General features: G+C 40.9%; 2 protein-coding genes across 6 annotated transcripts in view; one reads left to right on the forward strand and one right to left on the reverse strand.

Moving 5' to 3' along the window:
* nbeab (neurobeachin b) overlaps positions 1 to 27,691 on the forward strand; it is a 219,441-nt gene that overhangs the window by 159,163 nt on the left and 32,587 nt on the right. For all 5 annotated transcript variants that reach the window (XM_034207128.1, XM_034207130.1, XM_034207129.1 and 2 more), the window contains 4 exons: positions 3,231 to 3,367; positions 24,537 to 24,654; positions 24,740 to 24,842; positions 25,817 to 25,932. In XM_034207128.1, coding sequence (XP_034063019.1) covers positions 3,231 to 3,367; positions 24,537 to 24,654; positions 24,740 to 24,842; positions 25,817 to 25,932 — 474 coding nt within the window. The remainder of the gene's footprint in view (positions 1 to 3,230; positions 3,368 to 24,536; positions 24,655 to 24,739; positions 24,843 to 25,816; positions 25,933 to 27,691) is intronic.
* mab21l1 (mab-21-like 1) lies at positions 3,985 to 6,266 on the reverse strand. The gene has a single exon (XM_034207168.1). The coding sequence runs from the start codon at positions 5,921 to 5,923 to the stop codon at positions 4,844 to 4,846; it is 1,080 nt and encodes a 359-aa protein (XP_034063059.1). The 5' UTR covers positions 5,924 to 6,266; the 3' UTR covers positions 3,985 to 4,843.

Genomic DNA, 27,691 nt, shown 5'->3' on the forward strand with positions numbered 1-27,691 from the left:
GGTTGCATCTGAAACCTGTGTCAACGGAAAAAATATGGAGGCATGTATGTACATTATTTATCCCAAGTGCAGATTGTAGTTTTAAAAAAGTGTATAACAAAAGAATGCCCCAAATTAGATCACCAGACATGTAGCCCTGTGTACGTTACCTAGTTATCGTGGCTTATGAGGCTCAGCCTGAACCAGGGCACTGCTGAAATCCCTTCTAAGATCCGACTGAAGAATCTCTAACCCCTCCCCTTTGTCCCAGGGCCAGCATGTCTGTGATGAACCCTACACTGTCCAAAAGAGCAAGGCAGGGGCCAAAACACCCGCACAATGTATTCTCTCCAGAGAACCATTAATGACCTTGTACAAAAGTGAAAATGTGATATTGAATATTTATGATACATTTATAATGTGTAAGCTTGAATCAAATAATGAACCAATTTTGAATTTTGGACGTTGATATTGAGGAGTAAATGCTTGAATCAAAAAATATATTAAGTTCATGTTTTGACCAGTGGGGGAGCTCCCTCTCACTGTAACATTTGGGTAATGTTTTTAACAGGATGCACTGTCTGTATCTAATCTCAGGCATGAACAGCCTTAATGAGAGATCTGGGACTAGATCCTTGTCAACAACAGGGCTCTCCTGCCAGCCTTTGGGTCAGTGCCTGCCGCTGCTGCTGCCAAAGGGGAGGCCCCTGCTCTCTAGGGCCGGGGCAGTTTTGGATACTGAACCTAATCTTAGATTTGCTCCCCCACAAACATTGGAAATGCTGTCAAATTGTCAATGCTTTCAGTGGCATTAAATGAGCCTGTCTGCATATTCAATCCAATTATTTTACATGCATATTTCAAGTAGAGTGATCCAAAATAACTCAACTTCCAAAATAACTCACCCTAAAATGAGCATGTGAAAGAAAATAATCTGAGCCTTGCATGGCACTTCTTATACCGGAACCATGTTAGTTTACCCCGTGGTGTGGCACAACCCTTTTGTTCTGCCCTCATTTGGTCTCACTATCTATTTTAGTGTCCATTTGTAATACTGATCCCTTGAACAAGGCCAATTTTAATAAAAGGGTTAAACCATCTTAGAAAAAAAAGAGGAAGACAATGTTTAATCTGCTTTCATGCCAAGTTTCTTCTATGTTTGTTGTCATATTTAATTTAAAAGCATACATATCCTTTCATAATATTTGAAAACCAGGATTACGTCAAAAGAAAATATACTAACAACCCTGGATATTTTAAATATTTGATTACATATTTTAATTTAAATGATGTATGCTGCAGCTCAAATGAATAGTTTGCAGATCAGTTCACATTTCTCAAGGTTTTTACATCTATACCTAATATATTGAGAAATAAATGCTTGCTTTGAAAACTGTGGAAGAAATGACCACTGCTTCAGTGACTCAAATGAACAACAAGCCACTGTGCCTCAGATGCTCCGCATTCAGTAATGGCTGCAGCTGTGCATGCACATGTGTGTGTATACCATAATTCAACATGCATGTTAATAAGTAAATGATATAGTGTTCAGGTGTGAACCTACTTCCACTTGTATTTCTCTCATTTTGTAAAATAAAAAAGTAAATAGGCCGTCCAGCAGATGGATTGTGGGCAATGATAATTTACCCGTCTTCTCATAGTTCTCCCAAAATCCCAACACACCTCACTTCATTAAATGTTCTGTCATCTGACACATATTTACATTTTCATTAAAAGAAAGACCAAACGGAGAGCATTCGAGCTATACTGTACACCGCTGATCCTGTGTAACTTGCCCTTAATTTCATTATTCTCTTGTAAACATTTTAATGCCATATAGCCTAATTATGGAAAGATCCCTGAGGGGATTACTGACTAATCCTCTTCCTCCCCATGATCAATGGATGCTGTAGCTTAATGCTTCAGGCTGTGTCTTTCTCTCTCTGTATAGCACTTTAGGGCCACCATACAATACATCAGCACTAAACGTGTTATTTTTAGTAAAAGGTGAATAGGATGTAGCCTAATTAAGGGGCTGTAGTGAACATAAAGACAACATTATGAATTGGCAGAATTAATAGTTACAATATGGCTTGCAATTGTTGGTGGTTTTTTATTTTCGCTTTTATTAATAGATGTAACGTTATTTGAAATGCCGTAAAATAGGTCAGTGGAAGTTTTTATATGGAGCTTGTAAGCAACGTGCAGCGCCTGGTCTGATAGCATCAGCAGATAGGATCACCGTTAATGGAGCCGAGCAGCGCTGAGAGAGACCCGGAGAGGGCGGTCTGCCTGCAGCCTGAGGAGCGATGAAGGGGCGCTGGGGGAGTTGAGACCGAAATCCACTTGTATTCCTGTAACACTATCGGGTATAATTGGCTGAGGAACGCAGATTAAGATTGATGATACATTAAAGTGGCTCTTTGGAGTTTAAGGGATCGATAAATATCTTGGTTTCCAGAGCTTGCGTGTGAGAGCAGACACATGACTGTAACGGTGCTCCACAGCGACACCGATTTGAGAACATGGAGGATGAAGCAAAGGAAGAGAAGGAGGGGGAACTGAAATAAAGATGTGATCGCTATCAGCTGGCAGGGTCACAAAGCCATCTTAAATTCTGGACAATTATTAGGACTTGAGAACAGTATTTTAGTTTGTTTTACGTGTGTTTTTTAAGTCTATTGCAAAATAAAAAGCAGTATTTTTATTTTTGGAATGCATAGGCTTCTAATGTTTAAGCAGCCCTGAATGCCAGCGATACATTTTGATTTCAGACCGGCACTGCAAACACGTTATGATGGTATTATCATGTGAGGAAAATAAATTCATTATTTTATTTAACTCGAAATAGTGGTGATGCATTTGGTCGGATCCAATAATAAAACATGTCTATGTTTTAAGTGCTATAGACACATATGCGTATTAAAGGCGGCGCATACGACCACAACAAAGACAAAAGGGCGTTCAGCTCCATTGATTTGTAAATCGATGAATAATAGGGATTATACAAATTAAGACTTTAATAATGCATAATATTTGCCTCATGTACAATAATGAATTAAAAAAATGATTGAGTGTTTATAGCTGCATGGTCCAAATGCGGCAGTTTAATGCAAACAGGCGACTATGCTATATTCAATGTTTAAATGCACTGATAATAGCCTACAGACTTCTCCTCCACCTGCTTTATTAACATAAATATAACATTTGTTCCATGTAACTGATTTAGCATGGCTGCCCCCTCTCTGCAGGCCCAGTGGTCCTGAGCAGCCCGGCCCAGCTTGTGGCCCCCGTCCTGGTGGCCCGGGGGACTCTGTCCATCACCACCACCGAAATCTACTTCGAGGTGGACGAGGATGACCCCGCCTTCAAAAGGGTTGACTCTAAGGTAAGTAACCTGCAAGCAAGTGTAGGCTACTGCCCAAGTTCAAAGTGTCGTTTGGCTATACGTGTTGCCCAGTGGGGGTTTATTTTATTCTAACTGGCCAACAAGAAGATAACCACTTTTACTGTATTTTAACTACAACATTGTTACAAAGGAAAAGCGCCTGGTGCGCTGCACCATGTTTCCATGTTCTGTTTTTGTATTCATTTAATGACGTGTTGTGCGCAAACTTGTGTTCTAAATTCCTTGTTTATTTCTATTTCGTGTTTTAAATTTGCTCTGTTATTGAAGCATTTTTTAAATATATATTGTAATGATAATTGTGGCCTCGTCATCCAGGTTCAACAATCAAACGATACAAGCGAATATATGGCACGGAAGTTGTATTTTGAAAAATATTAACTGATCGAAGGTCTGTTTTAAAAGTTGTGTATGGAAATTATTCATTCCTATTTTCCTATTTTTTAAAGATGTCAAGCTCATCATATAAAGCCTATACAAGAACAAGAGACCCTGAACGATTTCATTATATTATTATCGCATGGCATTAGGCCTGCTTCACTACTGTTGAAAACACATTTAAGAAAACCATAATGGGACACAAATATAAAACAGCTCGTTTTATTAGCGCTTTAAATTAGATCAAAGACAGAAATAAAAAAATCAGATCACAGATGTTATAATCCAGTGTATTTCAAGTGCATTTTTTTCAATTAAACTGTAATATATATATTTATACTATACATGTTATCATTTTCATTTTTTTATCATGTAGGCCTAAGCATGGTAGAGATAAACAACAACCAAAACATGTTCGAGTACTTTAAATAATAATTCAAGTAAATTGCTGGAATGTTTTCAATGAAGCAAATGTTGTACGCCTATCAAAATGTAAACTTAAAAAATTAGACAATGTCCATTTAAACAGATGAATCAGACTACCACTGATGCAAGTATAAATAATAACGTTTCTACCAGATAAAAAAAAAAGTTCAGAAGTAAATTTAAACAGGTGGATCCTATTTACGTGTCACAGAACAACATTCACAATTTCAGACCACTGGAATCACAATCTATGAAGGTATTTACAGTATAAAATGTACAGATGTGTGTTTTTATTTTATTTCCCAAGTTTCCCACGGGGCTTAATTTGATTATGTAAGGAAATATCGGATTTAGGCAACCGTGTGGCACGGAGAGAAAATAACCACTGTTGGTGTGGCCTCCTGGATTAGCCAATAATTTAAATTTGCTCTTAAATATTGACACCGCCAAAAGGTGCACGGGGGATAAGGGCAAACTTAACCGTCATTACAAATATCAAAAGAGGCTATGCCAAACAAATATTCAACGACAGAGGACAGTCACATTTCATAAGACTTTGCAAATTGGTTGGCAATGTGTTTCTGTCCGTTAATGAGCTCGTTAGGCCTTTTTACCACATGTTTTAAGACGAGGTGAACTAACATATGTTTTACCTCAGAGTTTCTCCAAGCTTTTGGGGTTGGTCAGTATTTCTCTTGCCAGTCGCCAAGTCTGTTTGGCTGCATTCTCTAGAGAAGAGTGAGGTTTTCCTTGAAACAGGTCTAAAGTAGGGAGGAAATAATGCGGGCACCTTCTGCACTGCAAACATGAAATCAGCTGCAATAGTATCCCGTTCAGGCGGTCTCCGAGGCAGTTCTCATCCCAGTCTGACTCCCTGGGATGCTTCTCACACTCGTAGGAAACCAAAGTTTTCATGTGGTAGTTGTTCAGGGGTGTTCCGGGCAGTTCGAGGTGACGATCACGCAACGTTTTGAGGACTGACAAGCATTTCTTCCTGCATCCACCCATGATCAGCCGGTTCTCGGCCTCGGCGAACTGCAAGACCCAGGCGTCGCTCTCTGCTGAGCTCTGCTTGCCGTTCAGGGAGTAGCACTCTTTGGATAAAAGATTGAAACCTTCCGCCTTGACTTCTGCCACTCGGTTAGGTCCCGGCCAGGGGATGTGGGGGAGAGGCCAGTGCGCAGCGCTTCGTGGCCAGATCCCAGTGCACTTGAACGCCGGCGTGATTTGCACCACATATCTGTCTCTGATGCGCAACTTCACCTCACTTGTGTCAGCGACCATTTTGATAACATCTCTGTAGCTGCATTTATCCACAGCCTGCGTCACCAGTGTCTGAAATCTCGAGCGGATCTTGCGCGCCGAGAGGTAACCGGAGGCTGTGATGAATTCAACCCAGAGAGACATGCTTCTCTTGCGGCCGTCGCTGAGTTTGAGTACGGCACAGCCCGGGAGTGACCCGTCATCCACAAAGTTGAATACTCCCATCTGATTCAGATAGAGCACAACCTCGAACTCGGTGGGTGAAGTGACCTCCAGTCCCTCGAAACGATTATCCATTTCGCTGAGAGAGCTGATGAAGCGGGGCTCCTGCGCCTCGACCTCCTTCAGGACATCCGTTACCACCTTGCACACCTCCCGGATGCTCTTGGAGATGGCTGCTTTTCGAGACTGACATTTCTCGTTGTAGTATTTGTTGAGGTGATACACCAACTTTGCCTGGGCGGCTATCATGTTTGGGCAGAGATCCGGGTTGTACACCGGAGTCTCGCAGTAAGCCGAGGGATCCAACGCGACGGTTATTACGGGAGCCAATTTAAGAGAAGAAATAATCTATTTAAAAAGAAATAAAATGCCTATTTATAAGACACCTATTTTTAAGCTGTGCTCGGAGCACATTCGTGATAATGATATCATAACATTCAGAGTTGCATTGAAGTGCACGAAGCAAGTCCTCAGGATGGCTAAAAGTCCATTTAAAAAAAAAATGCCTTTTGGTTTCTTTCTGATCACTGTGCCAGTTAGGAGTCCGCGTAATTGCTCAGAGTGGAGTGTGCCCTCCTGACGCAGACGCCCGGTGTTGCTGTGTTTTACAACAGGAGACACACACACTCTTTATTATAAGGGAGGAGTTGAAACCAAGATGTCCAATCGCTGTCCGATGCGTCACCGCTTTCCAGTTTATCGAAAACAAATTCATCCCCGGCTGTTATTTAGATGTAAAAAGTACAGGTAGGCTAGTAGTAGTATATCGAGGAGCGGAAGTACACCTACGCATTTTGGGAGAAGAAAAAACAACATATCACTGCGTTACGTTGCTTTTTCTTGGACTACATCTGCTGTTTTTTAGTCCGCTCTATTGAATAATATATTAAACCGTAGGTGGATGTAGAATTGTGATATTTTGTTGGGATAATAAACTTTGATCATTTTCGTATAATTTAAATATTTTCTTTTTCTCCATGTGGTTCGGATCTAATTTATTAAGGTGCATCACAATATTATAACTTTTTAATGTAGGTACTTTTTAATGCGAACGAAACGAACAATATAAAAAAGTTTTAGCATATTTAGGCTTTTGCTTTTTGAATCCATGCATATATTCAATATAATACAGTTTATGTATTATATCTTTAAGGGTTAGTTCAACTCAACAGTCTGTTGAGCAGGTTTATTTCTGAAACATATCGCGTTGTTTATATTCATAATTGTGATTATATTTGACACATTAATTATAGAGTGTTTATATATCAATTTACAACTCGCGCTCTTTTTACAGATTGTTTTGCTCTTATGCTGCGAGGCAACATCCTGATGTTGTGCAACAATTCTAGCGCAGTATTTCCAGTCATTTAATTATTTTACGCTATATTTTAGGAATATAAATATATAACAGTTGTGCTATTGATGATTATTTATTTCTTACATTGCTCAAAATGAAAGCCCATTACATGCGTATACATATCAATGTTTTATTGTGTTCATCTGCCAAAAGAAAGAAGAAAGTGTAAAATAATATTCTATTCTATTCTTTTTTATTTGTTTTGTAAAATGTCAGCATTCAATTTCACATTAAGTTGAAATTAATAATATAAATTGGTATTTCACAACACATTATTGGGTAATTGTATTATAACAACAAGAAAAAGATAGCAACAATGCAACAAAAAAACAATACCATGATAAACATAGTTTGAATGCATAATAAAAGGGAGAAAACCTAGATTAAAAACATGAATATCAATATACTGCAACATGGCTGACCATTTTACGCAGTGTCCCATAATGTTCCAGTTTGTTGCTTTAAGGCACAGCTCTCTTAGGTTGATTCAGACATTGATCCACAATTAAGAGATCTTGCTTCCACACTAAACCCTCTCTGGCTCTCATCATTTCTCTGGCACTCCATCTCACACGGTATAGTGCTTGCTTTGAAGAGGACTTCAAAAAGATAATGCTGCTCGGATCAGATAAGGAACACAACGGCATTTACACTCATCTCTGCTCTATAAGAACTGCATACGACCAGACATTATGAGGGCAGAGCGGCGCTCGTCAGCTCTGACTCACTACATGGATGCGGCTGAGCAGGATCTGTCGTGTGTGTGCGGCAACAACCCTGATAGATGGGTGACTCCCATTATCGTCACAGCATGTCATGGACACACTGCTATGGCTTCTTGGCAAATCCAAGTGATAATTTAACACTGTTATACCAAACAGAAATCTCAGATATGGAGTAGTGTCCCTTTCTCTTCTCAAAATCCTAATTATGGGACATGGTAGAGCTCTATATAAAGGTCAAATACAACATTACATAATAAGATTAGGTGGATTTGTAGTTCTTATCAAATTCCACAATCAAAAATATAGATTCTCATTGGCATATTTCTGAAGTACATGGAGGACATTATGAAAGGTTCTCATGTGAGAGGTAGCTAAAAGCCTCCTGCCCTCTGAGGCTTTGATAGTCTTTTCTCTCGCTCTCTCCCACTGTCTGTGGCCCAGCAGGTACTTGCCTTTTATTGAAACCAGGCTAGCCGCACTTTCCAGGCTATCTTGCTCCAAAACACCTCTGAATCCAGTTGCACCTTTTGAGTTTGTGCTCCGGCCTTTGACCATTCGTATGCCCGATAGAAGGGGGGATTTTCATTGAGATTATCACTTCTTAATCTAAAGCATGTGGCTGCACAGATCCCACAGTAACTCAACCTGCTCTGCAGTCCCAAGACTCCAGCAGTTGTCAGGTCTAGTCTTAGACAAGCAAAGCTTCTTACCCATATCTTTACCATGACAACATTACAAGCTTTGTTGCTTCATTCACTATCCCACTATGCTATTGGAGGCCCTCCAGTGTGATATATGGGGCTGTGATTCCAGTACAGGCCTATTTCTGACCCAGCAAAATGCATGCACGATTGTGTAAATCAATACAATGACTTCTACTTCCCCTAATTTTGCACGAGCATGTGACCCTGTTGTCAAGGCCTCTTTGTTTCCAAAGCATGCCTCTACAGTTATTCATTTTTTCTTCTCCCTTTTTATTTTTCCTTTCTTCTAGCAAGACTGATCGTCCTGTTAACATCGACGTGCATAAGGTCAATGGGGCTTGTCTGATGGCTGAAATTGCTCTCTGATGACACCCCGAGTGTTTTGAGTGACTTAAAATGATATTCCACTGATTGTAGCTAAAAATCATTAAATGTGTATTGCCTTATTTTATATTTAATCCTTGAGGCTTTATGCAGTAATTATACACATGCATTAGTTATAATATATACATATAAGTATTCAACTAAGACATACATTGTGTGTTATCTACAAATGAGCATAATCTTAGTAAAATGATTTTTATTGTATGTACAAAACAGTATGTAGCCTCAAGCATTTATTGAAAAATAATAATATTCTTAAAGAGATCTCCAGGGGGGAAATACAAAAAAACCATTCTCTAGAAACATGATAGTTTATTGACTATTTTGACACTATTCTCTATTGCTCCGGCTTTAAATCTATTTCATAAACAAAAGGTTATACATTTATGGGTGCTGTCTTTAGGTTTCAATGTATTACAATACTTCATGACTATTAACAAAATAGTTAATGACTATATATTAGTATATCATTCAACTGATTTTAAGCTGGATCAAGACCTTTAATGACCAGCAATCCTGTGACTGGTATCATAATTAAGGGTGATGTTTTCTTAATTTTAATAATCCTATTACACGAAAACAAAAAAGGTCTGCCATATGCTTTTTCATTAAATTCCTGGGGTCATTTAGTTTTGAAAAAGAGACTCTCAAGCCTTGTCCCATACAAAGGGAGTGCAGCTAGCTCCCGAGCTAATATGCAGATTAGTCAAAGTAGACTTAATCGGATGACATATTTCTATATAAATCAGATTAAAAGCAGTGACACTTCAGATACGTGACATCAACACTGGCTCTCAAACTGTGAAAATAATATACTTTAATCTCATGGGATAGCCACTCACTTTGATTTCCTATAATTGTATTTGTCACAAATTAAATTGTCTTTGGGATTTTTAATAAAGGAACATTATTATTTCAAGCAATATGGTGTCTCTGTAGGAGGCCAGTTCATTTTTGGGCCCGGAGCCTCATTGAGGACCCCCTTTGGATTGTGTCCATTCATGTGTTTTATTCTCTGCTGTGTATTAGCAGCAAGGCAGGAAGCTGGACCACATAGCCAGAGGCTCTAAGAAACCCACTACTGATCTACTGAAGAGGCATTGTTAACGGTGCACCATATCTATATCATATACACACACAGAAGACCTAACGTACCAGAATGATGGACATTTTTGATAAAACAGAGTGTAAATTATCAAAGTTAATTGATTGTCTCAGCTTCATTTGGCCCTTCACCCCTCCCCTCTGCAATATGGTACGCTTGTCAGCCTTGTGATAAATTACATGCATGTATTTGCATGAATTTAGCATGAATACAATTCTGTTTTCTTTGCCAACATAACGATCCAGAAAATGTGTGGTTTGCTTCACAAAAGGATAAAACAGGCTAACATTGTGTTCAGTGCACTTTTTTTCTTGCACAGGTTATGCAGTTGGCAGATGAGCGCAGTAAAAGTGCTGGTGCAGTGTTTTCCACCAGTTTTATTAGCAGGCAGTTTAGCGTTGTATTTAGTTGTACATGACAATGCTAAACATGGGGTTTAATGGAGACTGGGGTGGAATTTGTGGCTGGTTTATTATTTCTTTACTCAGTGCTTTTCCTGTTTCTACAAATGGTTGAAGCTTAGATTGTTCTTAAGAACTAAGTAGTTTATTTGGAGATTATTTTATTTGTTGGGAAAACTATATATCCCATGTTGTCAGTGGTAAAAGGCAAGCATTCAGCAGCAGCAGTGTGATTAATCTTAATGTCTGCGAGATGTCTAGCATCTAAAGGTGGGCGCTGTAATCATCTGCCCACTGACCCCATGATGCTCATCTACAGTCCTCTCCGCTGCCCATGTGTCAATCATTTCAAATCTCAGATTAACAGTTCTCTCCCATGTGTCATATGATCTTAGAGTAGGAGTAAGAAGCACATAACAAAGAGAATGGAAGAATTGGTGGCATATTGTAGTTTTGGGGCTGTTGGTAATCAAATACTGCTGGTGAAACATGTGATAAAATTAGGCGGTGTTGCCTAAACAAGGGATGAAGGGTTCATAATTGCCAGTCTTAGAGATCTGAGGTGCCGGGTGCCAACTGTCAGAGCAAGGCTAATGATGACAAATGTCCCTCTATGCAGATTGCTGCAGCAGCAAAGGGTGTGCAGCTGAGAAAGAACAAGAAAAGGAAAATGCAGAGGGCCTAATAAGAGAGAGCCTGTGTGCACATTTAATGACCTACATGGAAACAAACCTCCCTAACTGATGGACTGCCTTTTGAAAGCACTAAAGCTTAAGACTGCTACTGCATAACGACTACCATACAATACCTGGGACTGATATAAAAAGTAATACATCTCTGTGAATCATTACGATCTGCTACTTAAATCGATACATATGACTAAAAATAGAAACTATAATTAACTAACATTTGCTTGGAAGCTTGTCAACATGATTTATCAATAAAACTGTGTCCTGTTGGAAAGTTAGCTCTATAGCCAAACGATCTAGTGTAGAGGACATGATAGCCTGGATCAGCATCATCCTTATTGGTAGTTTTTTTCATTAGCTTATCTTTGGTTGACCCTCATTATTGTGCAAGATGGCAAGTGTTGTAAAACCTTTAATGGTCTGGTACTTGTGCTAAAAGGCATGCTGTCCCTGGTTCACACAGCTAAACTGTTGTTGGTTAACATGGCTTTAAAAAAAGTTTTTGTCTCTTAAAAATGTGCATGATTTTAACCTTCGTTGTAGCAGAGGGCCATACATCTGATTTCACTTACTGTGACGTAAGGCTCACGCTAATAAAAGAGCAAACCCAGAGTGTTGCATGGCCAGATTTCCTCAATTTGTTGCATGAATGGCTTTTGAAAGGGGTTCCTCTTGATACAAAGGGAGTCTCGTCTTTGTTTGGTTTCGCCCCATCTGTGTCATCTGGTGGTCTGTGCAAGAGGGTGGTGTCTCAGGGTGCTCCCCAGCGGCGATGCCAGTTGTTTTATGGACTCGGTGGAGTGGTGCTGGGAGTTCATAAGTTGGCTGGCCCATTGTGTGCTGAGCCCAGCTGACACGTGTGAATTGACTCCAGCATATTGACAGATCATTTCCATTAATGAATCGGAGGAGTCTGCCTTGTTTCACTCTGTGATTTATGCCCTTGCTTCATCATCCTCTGAGCTCAGGGTTAACTAACAGACCCCTGAATGACTAAACCACAAATTGCTGGATGAAGCGAGTTTGCTTTGTTCAGGAGTTTAATTTATGCATAGATATTCTTAAAGTCATCTTTTTTTATTGTATTTCTTATATTTCAAGTTATTTTATTTATATAACCCAACATTACAAATGAATGCCAATTTATTACATACTCTATCCTTAAACTTAATAATAATCTAAACGTTTTATATCTCAAATGTACTTCTAATAAAATACCATGTTGGTTTAATCATTTTCTAAACATAATTTCTAAAGGGAATTCTGCACATGAATCTCTAAACAGCCTACAAGGAATAACTTGGTGATGTACAATCAGTTAGCAACAAGCCACCTTGGAAGACTAAGTTTAATTTAAACAATTTCAACAAAGAACTGATGTGTTGTTAAGGATGGTTGGCTGCCCAGACTGTTTCTTGATTTGGTATGGAGCTGCTTTTGTTTGGAGCTGCTGGTGTCTCATCAACTCTGATCTTCCATGGCGACCATCCAGGTTGTTCAAAGCAACAGCCACACACTGCTGATAGTGCTGGCCTCAGCCTGGCCTGTCACCCCCACCACTGCTGCCACATGGAAGGAACATTTGCTCGCCACCATTTTATGCCGCTGTCACCATCCCTTCAAGAGGGGAGGTGAAAAGGAAAGGAGGGAACGAGGGAGGCTCACCCTGAGCGGATGCTAGACAAAGATGGCAGCAGAGACATTTTGTCTACTTTCATTAGTTCTGGTGGGGGTGAGCTGTGCTGAATATTAGCCTGTTACTGGAAAAGCCACACATTGTGGAGTGCAGATGAGGAGCATGTCACAATCAAATCTACCCAACCTCATTTCCATCTCCCTCACAGAAAAAGTGGGACATATGGGACAGGATGCCAATTGCTTATTTTATACGGTAATTAACATCCCTCAAACCGTGTTATATGGTAGGTGTGTCGCAACCATGACAAAGTTTATCTTACAAATTTACATATATATTCCGATAAGGTTAGATTTGTTGGCTCCTAATACGCAAAAAAGGCTTATGTGCTGTATGTCATTAAGACATGAATGAACTTTGTTGGCTATCAAACATGTATAGTTTTGTTAGGACGGTGTCATTTTCAGCAACACTCAGCACCATCCGTGCTATAATTTCCTTGAGTGTGTACTATATAGTATCTGTCAGGTTTAAATTGGGCCCTTTCCTAAACCCAACCACACATTGTGTGTATATGTCTGTGAGTGTGAGGACAGGGGTCTGTTTTTATGTGAGTGAAGGACAGTTTGGTATGTGATATGTTTACACATGCTTGTAATAAACCGGATTGTTTGCTGTTGTTTGTAGTCAGTATGATCTATTCATAATCACCCACCCCAGAACTCCCTTTTGGAGCAACGCCAAAACAAAGGTGCTTGATCTGGTTTCCTTTTTGTCAGTCTGCATCTGATTCCTTTGTTTACCTAAATAATACCATTCACACAACAACTCCCTGATTGGTGCTAACCCCGGTTGGTGTGTGTGGCAGTGTTAGTGGAGATGTATCTGAATGTTGTTTTGTCCTGCTGGGCTTTCATCTGGTGGACTCATTATAGTAGTCATCTCACTGGGCTGCAGAGAAGCTCAGGAGACGGGCTCCCCATGAAAGAGTCATGATGGACGAAGAAGTGCTGATGTGCAGGTTCCTGCCTCCAGGCTTTCACCTGCTCAGGAAAAGCCCCAAGGCAAAAAGAAGCAGGCCGCTCAGACCAGCCAATGAATGACTGCAGAGCTAAAGTCAGACAGTTGCTTACTGGGGGCCTTGAAATGTTTGGTAAAAAAGAAAGTTGACTAATAAATAAGTGCATTTCTGAATCTCTTTTTAATGATAGAAACAAGCAAGTGAAAAGGAGGATGAGAGCACCAAAAAGATGGATAAAGTTATACCGTTCTACCTTGTTTAATTTCAAACGATTTTATTAGTGTCAATTCTGTGGTCTTGGCAGGGCTTGGAGGTGCCTGAGCGAGGAGTGCAGGCGCAGGGTGAGAGCATGTCGGCTGTTGACACCATCTAACGAAGGGAGGATTAGGAGTTTACAGAGGCAGTAATATGATAGGTCAAAAAGAGGAGGCACTCCTCCACAGCACTTGGCTCTGTAATGAATGATTGACTGGAAAAGGAGAAGCTGCCACTCGCTGGCTGAGTGCTCATCTTGACGCCTGCCGCACCGCTCCACGGCTCCCCTTGATCACGTTTCGCTGCTCCCTTCTCATCTAAGGCACCAGTCTGCAGGGAAAAGCTGCTTTTCCCTCTTATTTTTCTCCCTAATTTACACATTTAAGACATTTTTGTTTGCTTATTTGAAATTCCTTTTTTTGTCAGTGAGCCTCTCTCTATCAGTCCTACTCCCAGCCCTGAAACCAGCCCCCACCACACACACACACACACACACACACACACACACACACACACACACACACACACACACACACACACACACACACCCTCATTTACATCCTTCCCTTTCTCTTCTGTTTGCCTCGAGGCAATGAACTAATTTCAGGTTCCATAATTGCAGTGTGTCGTACACCTGTCTGCTATTAATTCTCCCCCGTCTCTCATTCTCTTTCTTAATGAGGTATTATTGTAATTATTGTCATTATGTTATTTTCTGTAATGAACCTGATTGATGTTGTTGTTATGGCACCATTTATTCCCCATAATTAATGTAAATGTGTTAAGATCTTCTACAGGCACTGGTAGTCTGAGACTCGTGCTTATGGGTGAACTCGGCCCCTCATTCCCTCAACAGCTGACCTCTGAGTTCCCGCTCAGTGCAGAGTTTGTGTTGGAAAAGGGGAAGAGAGCTGAGCAGCCTGGTCACCACTGAATAGGGCCCTGCTTGTAGCCATTTTAAGACCATTACAACACAATGGCCAGCACTGGGCTTTGTTTCAGCCCGTCACTTGCACCCTGTGAAAATCAAATAGTGCTATGCCTTAAAAGAAAAGGTGAAAAAGGTTTTGCCCATACTCCCATGCTTTATGGAAAATCTGGTTATTTGTTGAAAAGGGCAAAAAAAAGTCTTCAGTCACTTGATCTTGAATGTTATTGTCGAAGAAGCAAACTACTGGAAGGAATGCTAAAGAAAATCCCAGCTGAATGAGAGATGTTGAATTTTTTTTCTTAGCGGCTCTCAATCCAATTAGAAGTTTAATAAGGGTCATGCATAGAAACTTCACGCTGCAGGTCGGGTTCTTTTGGGTGCTTTTGGAGAGTAGGAAGGGGCTGAAGTTGGATAGCGCCTGACTGAAGGTTGGTCTCTTTAATGTAGGGTGAGCGGTCTTGTGCCCTGGTGAGTCATTGAAACTGTCTGGGGAGCACAGATGATCTTTTCCGTTATTCTGAAGGCGAGGTCGGGAGATAATCTGACGCTGTGGTTAGATTGGTTTCTCAGGTGGTACCAATTACCTGAACTCTCCAAAGCCTTTGCTTCCCCCCCTCCAATGCTTCTGTAGTGCTGTGTCACTCGCCCTGAAATTTGTTTAGGATGTATTTCTTTAAACATCTTCACTGATCTGGACTTAATTCAATATCACGGAGCTCTCAATAGTTATGTATCTGTTGTTGTCAGGTTCAGCATCTTACCTGCAACACTCTCCCTATTATTGTAACTTAGACTGGGTGAAAATGCAGAAAGGCGATATGGGTCTTTAGAGGGGCCTTACTTGATTTTTAATCTCTCCCTATGAGAGTGAGAGTGGGTAGGAGGGCCCTAGAAATGGCCATGTCCAGCCTTTGTGGGTTTGTTCACATGCTGGGGAGCTTTGAGTGTCTGACAGCCGTTTAACTCCACACGACCTGCTTCTCAAGTGCCATCGTTTGGTCGCTCTTGAATCCTGTTAGGAGCCATAATTACAATTCATGCACTCCCTGCGCTTCTTTGAAGAGCCATTGAGAAAGCAAAGAGGGGTGCGAAGAGCCTCAGAGAGCTAGCAACACTGGCCCTGCATCAGCGAGGAAACACTCAGCAGTGACAGTAACACTCTGAGGGCTTCAGTAAACTGCCTAAATATTGTGGCCTGTATTGTCAAACTAAACCACAGCACAGTTTATTGTACTGATGCATAAAAGGATCATTTGGTTATAAAATATAAAATAGAGTTAAATGTTTTTAAGGGTGAGTAAGTATTTACAAATGGCAGGGATAGGTTTCTTATTGTAAATTGAAATACAATTAATATGACACATTTTATAAATTAGCCGTTCTTTCAAGTATGCAAACAATTTGAGGTGAAGTGCATTGAATGACTTTCAAAGGGAAAGAGGAGAAAGGGTTATGCCTAATAGGTGCTTTAGTAATTTCTGAGTTTTCATAGCTTAATCCGTTCTGAAAAGCTGAAGAGAAGAAAGGCTGAAAATGGCCCTCAGTATTAATTCGATGTGACTTCTGTACAATAAGGGCTGTGGATCCCAGAAGCCCATTTCCAAGCTTACCTTCTTTCATCATCCCCAGCCCTTGGAACTTTTGCTTAAATGTTTCATGAAACCAAGGCTGTAAGCCTCTTTGGTATTCTGTCTTTATAACGCCTGGTTTAAGACTATTATTACACCATGTTCAAGGCAGAGGAGCACATACAAACAGTGAAGCTGCCGCTCCATTGTGTGAAACTCAAATTGATTTAGTACAATTGGGAGAGCAATTGTATTAAAACACACATATTCTATGGCCCATTTCCCCCCTTTCATTTGGGAGTTTTGCAAATGCAAATAAGGGTTGCTTTGGTTTCCTTTGTAGAAATAAGTTTTCCCTCTGGTTTTCTACACATTTTTGAGCAGAATGTATCCTTTATTATTTATAAATATTCATTGATTTAAACACACCATTTCCTCATAGAAACTAAAGTCTGACTGACCAACCCAAACATAAAGACAGTGCCTTATTCAAAGTTCCTCCTGATTTTTTGCGTTAATAAGATGTTAAATTAAAATGAAATTAAATGTTGCACTTTTGTTGTCAGCATGAAGACGGACCCTCCTCAGCCCCCTCCCCCGACAATTGTGTAAAAAAACAATTGTGAAGTCTGTGACTTGTGTGAGATTCATTAAAGTCTTTATTTAGTTTTTATTTTCCTGCAGAGAGAGATAAAGCAGGCAAATGATTTGGTTTCTCATCAAAGAATCCTATGATAATGTGCCTCAGGAAAGTACAGGGTGTATCTCACAGCTTTCGCTGCTGCCGCTGCTTTGAAACACATTCTCCCCCATTATAAAAACAATCTCAGGGACGCGGATACATGTTTCTTTGTTTTATGATTTCAGGAAACCAAAAGCCTACTTTTCTCCTTGTGCATGTTTTGTTTACACCGAATAGGGGGAAACTAGCGAGGGACACATTGGGTGGGTCAGTGACCCTAGAGAAAACAGCTTGCATTAATATGGTCTAATCCAATGTAATTAGTCAAATTACAGCACGCCAAGCAGCTTGTCAGGGGCTGTCGGCTTTGGCAGGAACACAAGATGGCGTGGAATCCCACTGGACAGCATTGAGACCCTTAAAGTCACTGCAAAGCTGCTCTTCTACACTTACTTTTACTCCTTTCAGTCTATTTTCCTGGTCTCCTCTATCGTTCTTTCTTGATAAAAATGGGGAGGGCTCTTTCAGTTGTGCAACAATGTTTTCACGTCTACTGAGTCGTCTCCTATACCCCCAGGCTGCTAGCTTGGCTTCATGCCTGCCTGCTAAGGTGGAAAGAAATGATATGAGGATTCATAGCACAGGCCAAAGTCAGAGTAATTATATCAGTGCTGCACTCCTCCTACGTGATTTTATGAGAGAGAGTCAGATGCACGCTAACTAGCGCCGCTAAGAAACGTAGACATGGTTAAGACAGTCATGTCGTAGGCTTAGCATTGGTAAAAAGATTTAAACTATATAATTACATGAGGATAAAGTAAAAATGATCTAGTGCACTCAACAGCCAGATTATCATCCCCCTGCAAGCCCCGTTCAGCCCCAAGGGGTGGGCCTGTGTGACAAAAGGCCCTCATTAGCATACATTTACAAGCCCTCTCGTTCAGAGAAGCCGATAAGAACCTGTTCCACCTTTGCTTTGGCCCTGAATGGCTTGTTGTGCTTTTGGCAATGACAGATAAGTCAGGGTAATTCTACTTCATGCCTGAAAAAATGATGCTCCAGATTCTGGCTGCATCCCGAAGGTGTCACCCACGATAATCCTCAAAGAGCGTCCAGAAGAAAGGGGGCTGTGTGTTTTCCAGATGATATACTGCGAATGACAGAAAGAATTATACGAAGGGAGCCAAATCTGTAACATATTATTAAGCAATTCCCAGTGAATAACAGGATAATGGATGAGGGTGTCGTTATTACCTTGGTGCTGAGGGAAGCGGCAAAGCAAAGGTAGAGAGACAAGATTAATTGAGGACGAGTGAGGCGCTCATTGCTCATCAGGCCCTCTCGTCTCACCGCTTGCTCTTTCCGTCCCACTCCTACTCTGTCTCTCCGCCTCTCCATCCTTGTCTCGTTCTTTCCCTTCTTCTCTGTCTTGCTCTGAGCCCCTATCCCTCCCACGCACCACCACCAGGAAAAAATGAAAAGAAAAGTGGGATTTAGAGCGATCAGCTTGGCACTCAGTGGCAGCCAGAGGAAGCTGGTACTCAGGCCACGGAGATTTCAGTCATCTTAAGGCTGACAAGTCCCTGAAAAAGTCCCATTAGGAAAAGCTTGCTGAAAGACACCATACCAAATGACTGCATCCCTTCTCCCAAGCTCCTTAGTGAAGGCACCCTCAAGCTGTTTATCTGGATGATGTGCTCACTAAGTGTGTGCCTGTACAGTATGTGTGTGGCTGTGGGTCATCACTTGAGCATGTTCATATGTGTGTTTACATTTAGTGTGTCTTTGTTTTGTTTGTTGATTAGCTATATCATTTACTTGTAAGACGTCATTAGGTTTTCACTTACAGGAAGGAAACAACATACATTGCATTTCATGGAAACAGACTTGAGTTCACCATCAGTTATCCTGATACAAAGGGTTAGTTCTTAAAGCTTGCATTGGAGGTGGCTTGTCAATGAAAAGCAACATTATTTGATACATAGAAGTGGCATACATCACAACATCAACAAACTCCATTGGCTAATTGGACCAGTGTAAATTGAAATCAGTTGAAATGTTCTTATAAGATTTAACTTAACAGCTGTGATGTCAGTGAAAACCTCAAATGTCTCTTTAAGTAGTTTTAAAGACACATTTGATCCCAAAATCCAAATTATTTATTTGTGGGTTTGCAGTTTATCTTTAGCAGCTAGTAATTTTGTGTTGTACCTCTGAAAACTACAAGCAAAGTTCCATTTAGTTCTATTTGTGGAGAGAAGGAAGACATGTTTTACTGTCAATATCTCCAACACGCAGCAACAGTAGCAATCTAATTTATAAATAGCATTACAGGAAAGTGGGAAAGGATATATTACAGTGTGGGAAGAACTGTCGTTTAAACTCCAATGCATTTTTGCTATTCCTAAAGTAAAATAATTCTGCATTCTGCCCTACTTGTGTGAAGGGTAGAGGTGTGAACATGCACTTGCAATTATTGCTTGTTTATTAAGGAAATTGCATTTATTTTTCGGTTTCATTTTATTACGTTTGACAAAGAGGGAATGTTTTGGTTTTGGTTTGTTTGTCTATCTGACAACAATATTACAGAGAAAAATGATAGTCCGATTTCTAATGTAACCGAATCACGAGGCATTGGCATGGTATTCAAAACACAATTTTTTCCCCACTTTTTTCATCATTGACAAAATGACACTTAGCCTTGGAAGAGGTCTGCACTCTCAGATTGCACTTCTAGTTTTGTAAAGTTCCTCCTAACCTTTCAGAAACCTTGTGGCTTGATACCAAAGTTTGGGAATCATTAGTGATGAAAACCCCAAGTCTGAATAACTTCGGATTTATTTTCCACTGCATTTATTTGGGGGTTTATATTTTAACATTGACATATAAAGAATATGTAAAGAGCCTTGACTCTTTAAGAAGAAATTGCATACTAGGGGAACGGCTCCTCCCACCTGTCCTACCGTGGCAGTGTTGAAGACAGCGCTGCAGGGCCTGCTAATGTGCGTGAAATACCATCCCTGACATAAATGTTATTGACAAACTCGGCTGGACATTTGGGGCAGTGAACTGTCAGCATATTTAATGCATATTCATCTCCTTTATCCCACTGGTCTTGCCAGAGCACCCGAGTTGTGTCATCTTGCCACACTCCAGCTACCACCCAAATGTATAGTGACACTGATTATGCAAATCTGAATCTTGTTTTCCCCCAATACCTGCATTAGGAGCTTGCTACTTTATTGAAGTTGAGATATGGCTCTCACAGTAAGGAACCCGGTGGAATACTGTCTACTTATAATCTGTGGGAATCTTTTGCAGTTTTATATTTATACATTTCATAACAGTTGTCACATTTAGGTGGCATCATATGAGAAATATGCTTTGATGCTAAGGCATAAATCTTTTAGGATGGAAAAGGGATTAGTGCTGAAATAAAAGTGGGGATTTGGAGACGTCCTGGTCAAAGAACTAAGAATTATGTTTGCGTGGCTTTATACAGTTTAAAATGGTTATGGTTGTTTAATTTGACACTGTGTGCCACAACTGAATTGGTTTTAGAAAGAAAACATTTGACTTTTAAAGGGTAGGTTAGGGGTAGCCAAAAAACAAATTACACAAATTGATATGTTCTTGCTTACTGTTATACTTATTCACACGTATGGTTTCTGTTTGATGTTTTCACTGAAAATATTTATTATAAGGCCCCATTGTTTTTGAAAAGACAATTCAAATTCATTTCCATGAGCACATTTCATACAGCGCATACACACATACACACATTTCAGTTCACTTCCATTGCACGGGTTGGTAAGAAAATATTTGTATTCTTTTGTAATTTCGGTTAACAGACCCTCTAAGTTATTTTCTATTGATTTTGATTAGCTTCTGATTTAACCTCTTGTGTTATAATATTTGTTATGACCCAGTCTACCACATTGTCTCTGGCTGATGATTCTTTCCAACTTAGTTTAGAGTTGCTATCTGCTCTCACTGTTACCGGGCGTTATGCTTTCTCCGACTGCTCAACCTCCTCACAGATTTGGCCCATATTGCCTGGGGTCAGCCATTGAATACTGTATATGCAGTGTGTGCTGATCCTCCAAATTGCCATGTGTGAAATCCATCCCACTCGCTCCTGGGGGAGTAGTCATATCACTCAAAATGAAACTGCCTCTCGTATCCTCCCCTTATTCTTCCACTTGGCTGTTCTCTCTGGCCGCCTGGGACCATGCAGTAGTGAGGCTTTATATTGGAAGCCTATTAGACAAATCTTAGATGAATGCAGCGGAGGTGCTGTGATTCCAGGTTGTCAGAATGCTCCACAGTCTCATATAAATATATCAGTCATGCTGGCTTGGAGGTCTCACTGAATTATATTATTTTCCTGTTTTGGTATAAATGCAGTGAAGGGGGATTGTATTGTCCCATACTGGAGAAAATTGCATCAGGTTTTTAAAAAAATGCTTCGTTAGATTTATTAATAACGTCTGTCATAGTGCCTCAGCCAATGTGGGGTTAAAGCTTTTCCAAAGTCACATATGATTAGAATCTATTTCCTTGCATGAAGCGGCTTCCTTTCCTTGTGCTCCATTTGAGCATCTGCACATTATCATATATGAGTTTCAGCCTAAACACTGGTGTCACCTGTGCCTCTCCTCATCTCATCTGTCACAATATTTTCCCGTTCTCCACCTGTGATGTTCTACAGGCCGAATGCAGCCTGCCCTCTGTCAAATCAGGGAGAGAAGAGAAAGGGAATAAAGGAGAGGGAGGACAGAGACGCTAAATTGCATTATGGCTATTATGCTGTGGAGGTGTATCTCCCTGCAGCTGGCAGCGCATGCGCCTGTGGCTCTTAATGAGCCTGTGTGGAGGGACCTGTGTGGAAACAAAAGACTGCGCTTGTCGGCCATACCAGACCCCTTCACCCACCCCCTCACCGCTCCCCCAGCCCTGAGCGTGACAGACCAAGAGCAGAGCGCCGGTCCCTTCCTGGTGGCGTGATTAGATTGGGGCCGAAGTCTCCAGCTGGCAGGCCTGTCTGTGACTGGAGGCGGCCGTCCCCAGCGCTTGTCACTGGCTGACACCTCTGACAGGCAGGGGACAGCTTCAGCAGACAGGTTCATTAAATGGCATTTTTTACAGCTGGGCCTCCAAAAATGAGGGCTGGGCTTTGTCAAATCTCCAAGTCTACAGGGGCCCCTGCGTGTTGGGTTGGACCAAAGCTTTGTTGTTATGACACATTTTTTGATCTTGGCTGTTTGAAATCAGCTCTTTTTTCTCCTCTTTAGCCTCTCTTTTGTTGACAGCTAGCCCTTTGGCCTGTACTTTGTCATAGCAGCAAAATGTTCACTTTAGCTGGGTAACAAGAGACAGCCAGCACTAAAATAATATTATATCGACAATCAGTTACTATTTTATAGCTGCTTTTATGACTTTTTCCATTCTTAACATCCTGAAGTGACAAGCCTGTGTGATCTGCATGTTTGCACTTCTTGCTGGTTACATTTTCTTTAATAATACATGATATAACAAATGAAGAATTTGGAGGCAAATGTATGGCGCCGTTATGATAAAATGAATAGGGACTTTTTAGAACATGACAAATCATTCAAAGTCTCTTGACATCTAAATGACTTAATATGCATTCAAATAACAGCTCAAGAGTGCCTTGATGAAGTAAGCTGTTCCCATGATGCATATGTGTATGAGTTGCCTTTCAGCATTGCACTCATAAAACTACTTCCACAACATCTGGCTGCAGAGAAGGGGGTGGTGTTTGTGGTGGGGGGGTGCTGCTGGCCCTCAACAATGCGCCAACAGCTCCATGGTCGTCCCTCCTCCTCACTTCCCTTCCTCTCTACTCCCTCGCCAGTCAGCGCACTGCCTCCTCCGGGCCTTGCTGTCTCCTCCGGGCCTTGCTGTCTCTATGACAACTGTTTGAGTTGGGGGTTGCAGAGGTGTCAGGCCGGGGCATGACTGGGAGGAGAGCACCAGAGATACTATGCTGCACATCCAGCATCTCCACCTAATCCAATTTTAATTGAGCTCCAGAGATTTTGGACGTGGCACGGAGGTCGGGCATGAGCTATCCCAGGGAGAAATTAAGGCGGCCCGGCTCGAGCTGCACTCTCCGAGCCTGTCACTATTCTAAATGAGCATTAACATCAGACCTAACCCAGCTGAACATCTCACTCTGGCTTCCCTCCCTCCCACCATGCCTCCTCCACCTCAATAACCCCCCACCACACACATACAGACACCCACACGCCTGCGCATGTACTGTAGAGCCTCACCTTCTTACTACCCTGTTATATCTTTATCCTCTCTCACACACCCTCTCTGAACAGAGCCTATGTGTGATTATAACCTGGGAAGTTGATGAGGTTGCTCTGCGGCTCACACTGTTGGACAAAATTGTTCAGTCAGAGGGAGGTGAGAGAGTAGGAGGGGGGGGGGAAAGGTGTGTGAGGGCACCATTCTCACCTGTCAGAACAACCGTCTTGGTTTTCTGTGTGTGGACCTGCAGTCCCAGTGGTGCTGCGTACACTAATGATCCTTTGTCTGCTCTCCCCTCTCCTTGATGGTTTTCATTGATTATTTATGTGTCACAAACCCAACGGTACTTTCAATCACAAGTTGAGCTTTATAAGCAAACCAACAATGTTGTAAAAGACTGACAGTGATTCTGTAGAAAGGTTTATATTTCTGAATGGAGAAGGTGGATTGAGTCGTGATACAAAGTCTCAGTAACCCTTACTTTTTAAAACAATTTTTAAATGGACTGTACTAGTGCATTTTGGATACAAATCATGGAATATTTATTAATGATTCATTTAAAAAGCCTAAAGGTTAGAGAAACAAGCAGCAGTTTTCACAGCCAGTTGTGAAACAATGAATACATACTAGAGCTCTATAGCCAATGTCTAACCGACTATTGTTGTAGTGTCCACAAACGGTTCACAAAGATGTTCTTAAACCTAGCAGCTGCCAACTTTCTTTTAAGTGAGTTGAGTTAAACATTGATCTTTTTGCCAGGGTCTGCTTCTGTCATGTTATCTGACAAAGTTGGGAAAACAGTGTTGGCTCACGTAATGCGCTTGTGTCCATTTTGCAGCAAAGCAGCAGCTACATTTATTTAGTTTTAATAATTTAAATCATAATCTGAGACTTTGTCTGCTTTCAATCGTGATAGGGTACTGCAATTCCAGCAGCACTGTGTAGAGCAACATTAAACACAAATGTAAAGCCTGTTGCTCGACTTCATCAGACGACATCATCTGTAACATACGGTGATGTATGCTATAGTAGACATATAGAAAAAGACAGTAGACATGATCTCTGGTTTGATCCAGCTATTATAACCTGAGGGACATTCTCTCTTCTTCTCTGCCCTTCTAGGTCCTAGCATACACTGAGGGTTTACATGGTAAGTGGATGTTCAGTGAGATTCGGGCAGTTTTCTCTAGACGCTACCTCCTGCAGAACACAGCGATGGAGGTCTTTATGGCCAACAGAAGTAAGTGGAAGTGCCAATTACAGCACTTGAAGTCTGTGCCTCTCCTGCTCTTCATCACTAAGGGATTTCTCTCACTGTTTCACAGCATCAGTCATGTTCAACTTTCCTGACCAGGCCACAGTAAAGAAAGTGGTCTATAGTCTTCCTCGAGTGGGAGTGGGCACCAGCTATGGACTCCCGCAAGCCAGGTGGGTCCTATGTTCCAAATACAAAACAATGTAAAATATTTCTCATATGTAACTCCTTCATGGCGGATGTTGCATCCTTTGTGTTGTGTAGCATCTGCACAGCTAGCCTGCAGCAGAGTCATTTGAAGTCCCATTGCTGCAGTTATTGAAGTGTACGTGCACTGACCCTGACTGAACTGACCTCATTCTCTGACAGAAGACTTTATACAGCAGGGTTGCAGCCAGGCCACAGACCAGAGAAAACCCACATATTCCCTTCAGACTCTCATAGTGCTAACAGGCCCATTTATACACTGTTACAACACACACACACATTTTCCCAAGATCTCCATCCAAGTCAATTCATTGGATATAAAGCAAGCCAGCCTGTGTTAACACATTGTAAATAAAACCTTTTTTTCAATCTACTGGAATCAACATTTTTAACTTGGGAAAACCGTTCTGCTATACTCGTTCTCTCATCTGAAGCTGGACCTCTTCTCGGTATGTTTATTCTAAAATGGATGACAAGAGTTTGTCTTCAGCTATTAAATGTCATCAGGGTTCAAGGCTTTTATTACCCATACGTTCATAGCTACAGTGTAGTTATGACGATGAAAAACTTAGGTCACAGGCTCCACCAACAGTGTAACACAATAAAACAGAAAAACTGAAATAATTGTGCAAGTAAATACAAAAAAGAAAATAGTGAAATAGTGCAATAAGAGTCTATATACAAGTGATTGGAATATGATATATTAGATAAATAATTTGTAAGTTGCAGCCAGATGAATGTTATGGATGTTGTTTCAAAAGTTCAGGTGTTTAATAGTCTTATGGCCTGTGGGGTGAAACTGTCCCTGAGTCTGTTCTTGTATCAGTTTTCTGTGATGTCAACAATCTTTAAAATGTAGGCTTGCCTCATAATTACTGAATGTTCTTTTCTTAATTGTTCAACATTATAGTTTTCTGGTTTGTTGTTTGAATGTTTTTAGGCGCATCTCCATGGCCACCCCTCGGCAGCTTTTCAAATCCTCCAACATGACCCAGCGCTGGCAGAGGAGAGAGATCTCAAACTTTGAGTACCTCATGTTTCTCAACACTATCACAGGTAAGGATTCCTCATACCATAGAGTGCTGTAATTATAAAGTGAAACTCTCTACTTTAACTATGAAAAGTAGCCCAAAGTAGGAAAATAATGTATTCTCTGTTTCACAGCCATCAGTTACATAGATAGATTCTGATTTGTTTTCGTCCTTATCTGTGCAGAATTCACAACCAGTTAGAGGGTAAAGTTGTAATCTATTATCTACATGAGTTTCTCCACCATTAGTCCTATGACTTTAAGTTTAGCTATCATGATCAATAAACCTTATGTGTCAGTTGCATCGGAAACATACCATAAGTGGCCCCGGGTCTGTCGTATCTGTTTAAGAATCCATGGTAACCTAAAGTGGTGCTCAGCGCGATAGACTTCAGTGTTCATGTGAGTGTGCTGTTTGAAGCAAAGAGCAGGCGCAGCAGATTTTGCCGGATAATTAGTGCCTGACTTTGTGGAAGCGTACACATGTGTGTCTGCGGAGTTGAGAGGTTCTGTTGTCGACTCTCTGATCTGAACTGCAACTAACAGGGAAGGCGAGAGCGACTGCACGCTGCTCTGAGAGGTGTCATCTTCTCTCTTGCTGCAGATTCATGCATATTTATATTTAGCTCGTGCTTGAGTTCGATACATTATTGTCAGCTAATTAGATGTAAGGCAGACAGAAAAACATGCCCAAAATTCATTAAAAGTCCCTGGTAATGACCTGGGCTGACAGGGATGTCAGAATAGTGTGGGGCGGCAGACAGGCGGGGGGGAGTTGGGGTGATGTGCTGAGAAGAGGTGCGAACGGGAAGTGGTCCTCTAATTAAACACTATTCCACTGTTATTAGCATCCTGCCACCCAACTCAGGCCCTCAGCAGAAGCAGGTTGAAATACTGCAACACACAACACACTGCTTCCTTTTCACTGTGTGGCATTAAGCTGTCTAATTATGCTCTCTAGCTTTGCCTAATATCCTGGATGTTCTGCAGAAGCTTTCCCATTGACTAGCCTGACACACATTATCACGAGGGCTGCTCGATTTCAATTATTGTATGCCAATCTTCAGCAGTGCAGGACTGAGCAGACACACACTGTAAGTTGAAAACATTTAGTTGACAATTATTAAAAAATGTATGGCTCCAGCAAGCAGATTTATTTTATATAAGGTTCCAATTGCAGTGTATTGCATAGTTGTGTGCATGAGCTTTCATTCAGAGGTAATACAACCGTTTTTGTATTGACCTTAGAGTTGCCACTTCCTGGCCATTAAAATAGAGATAGAAGGTCAACTTAAGAATCGTCAAATCAAATCAAGTTTTATTTATATAGCACATTTATAAACGATTTTTGGTCGAGCCAAAGTGCTGTACATACAATAAAAATAGCCTACAGTAGAGACACTTTACAGCAAATACAACAGCACAGATTGTTCAGAATATCAGTATGAGAAAAACGACACCCTCTATCCTTAGACCCTCACATCGTACAAGGAAAAACTTCCAGAGAAAACCCACACTTAAGAAGACAATGTTCTTTGGGTCATTGAAATTGCTGATGTGAGATATTCTTGGTCAGTCATCAATCATGAAAATGTAACAGTTATAATGTTCAGGTGTTAGTTGTAATGTTCCCTGTGTAATGATGTGATTATGTGTAACTTTGAAGTTGACCTTGAAATTACCAATGATCCCTTTTCATTTTTCTCAGCGGTTAACATAAAGTATTGCTGCCATCTTTTACAATCAATTTGCTTTGAGCCTACATTTTTTGCTTGATTTATTACC

Source organism: Gymnodraco acuticeps, unplaced genomic scaffold (genome assembly GCF_902827175.1).
Source record: "Gymnodraco acuticeps unplaced genomic scaffold, fGymAcu1.1, whole genome shotgun sequence".
Lineage (NCBI taxonomy): Eukaryota > Metazoa > Chordata > Actinopteri > Perciformes > Bathydraconidae > Gymnodraco > Gymnodraco acuticeps.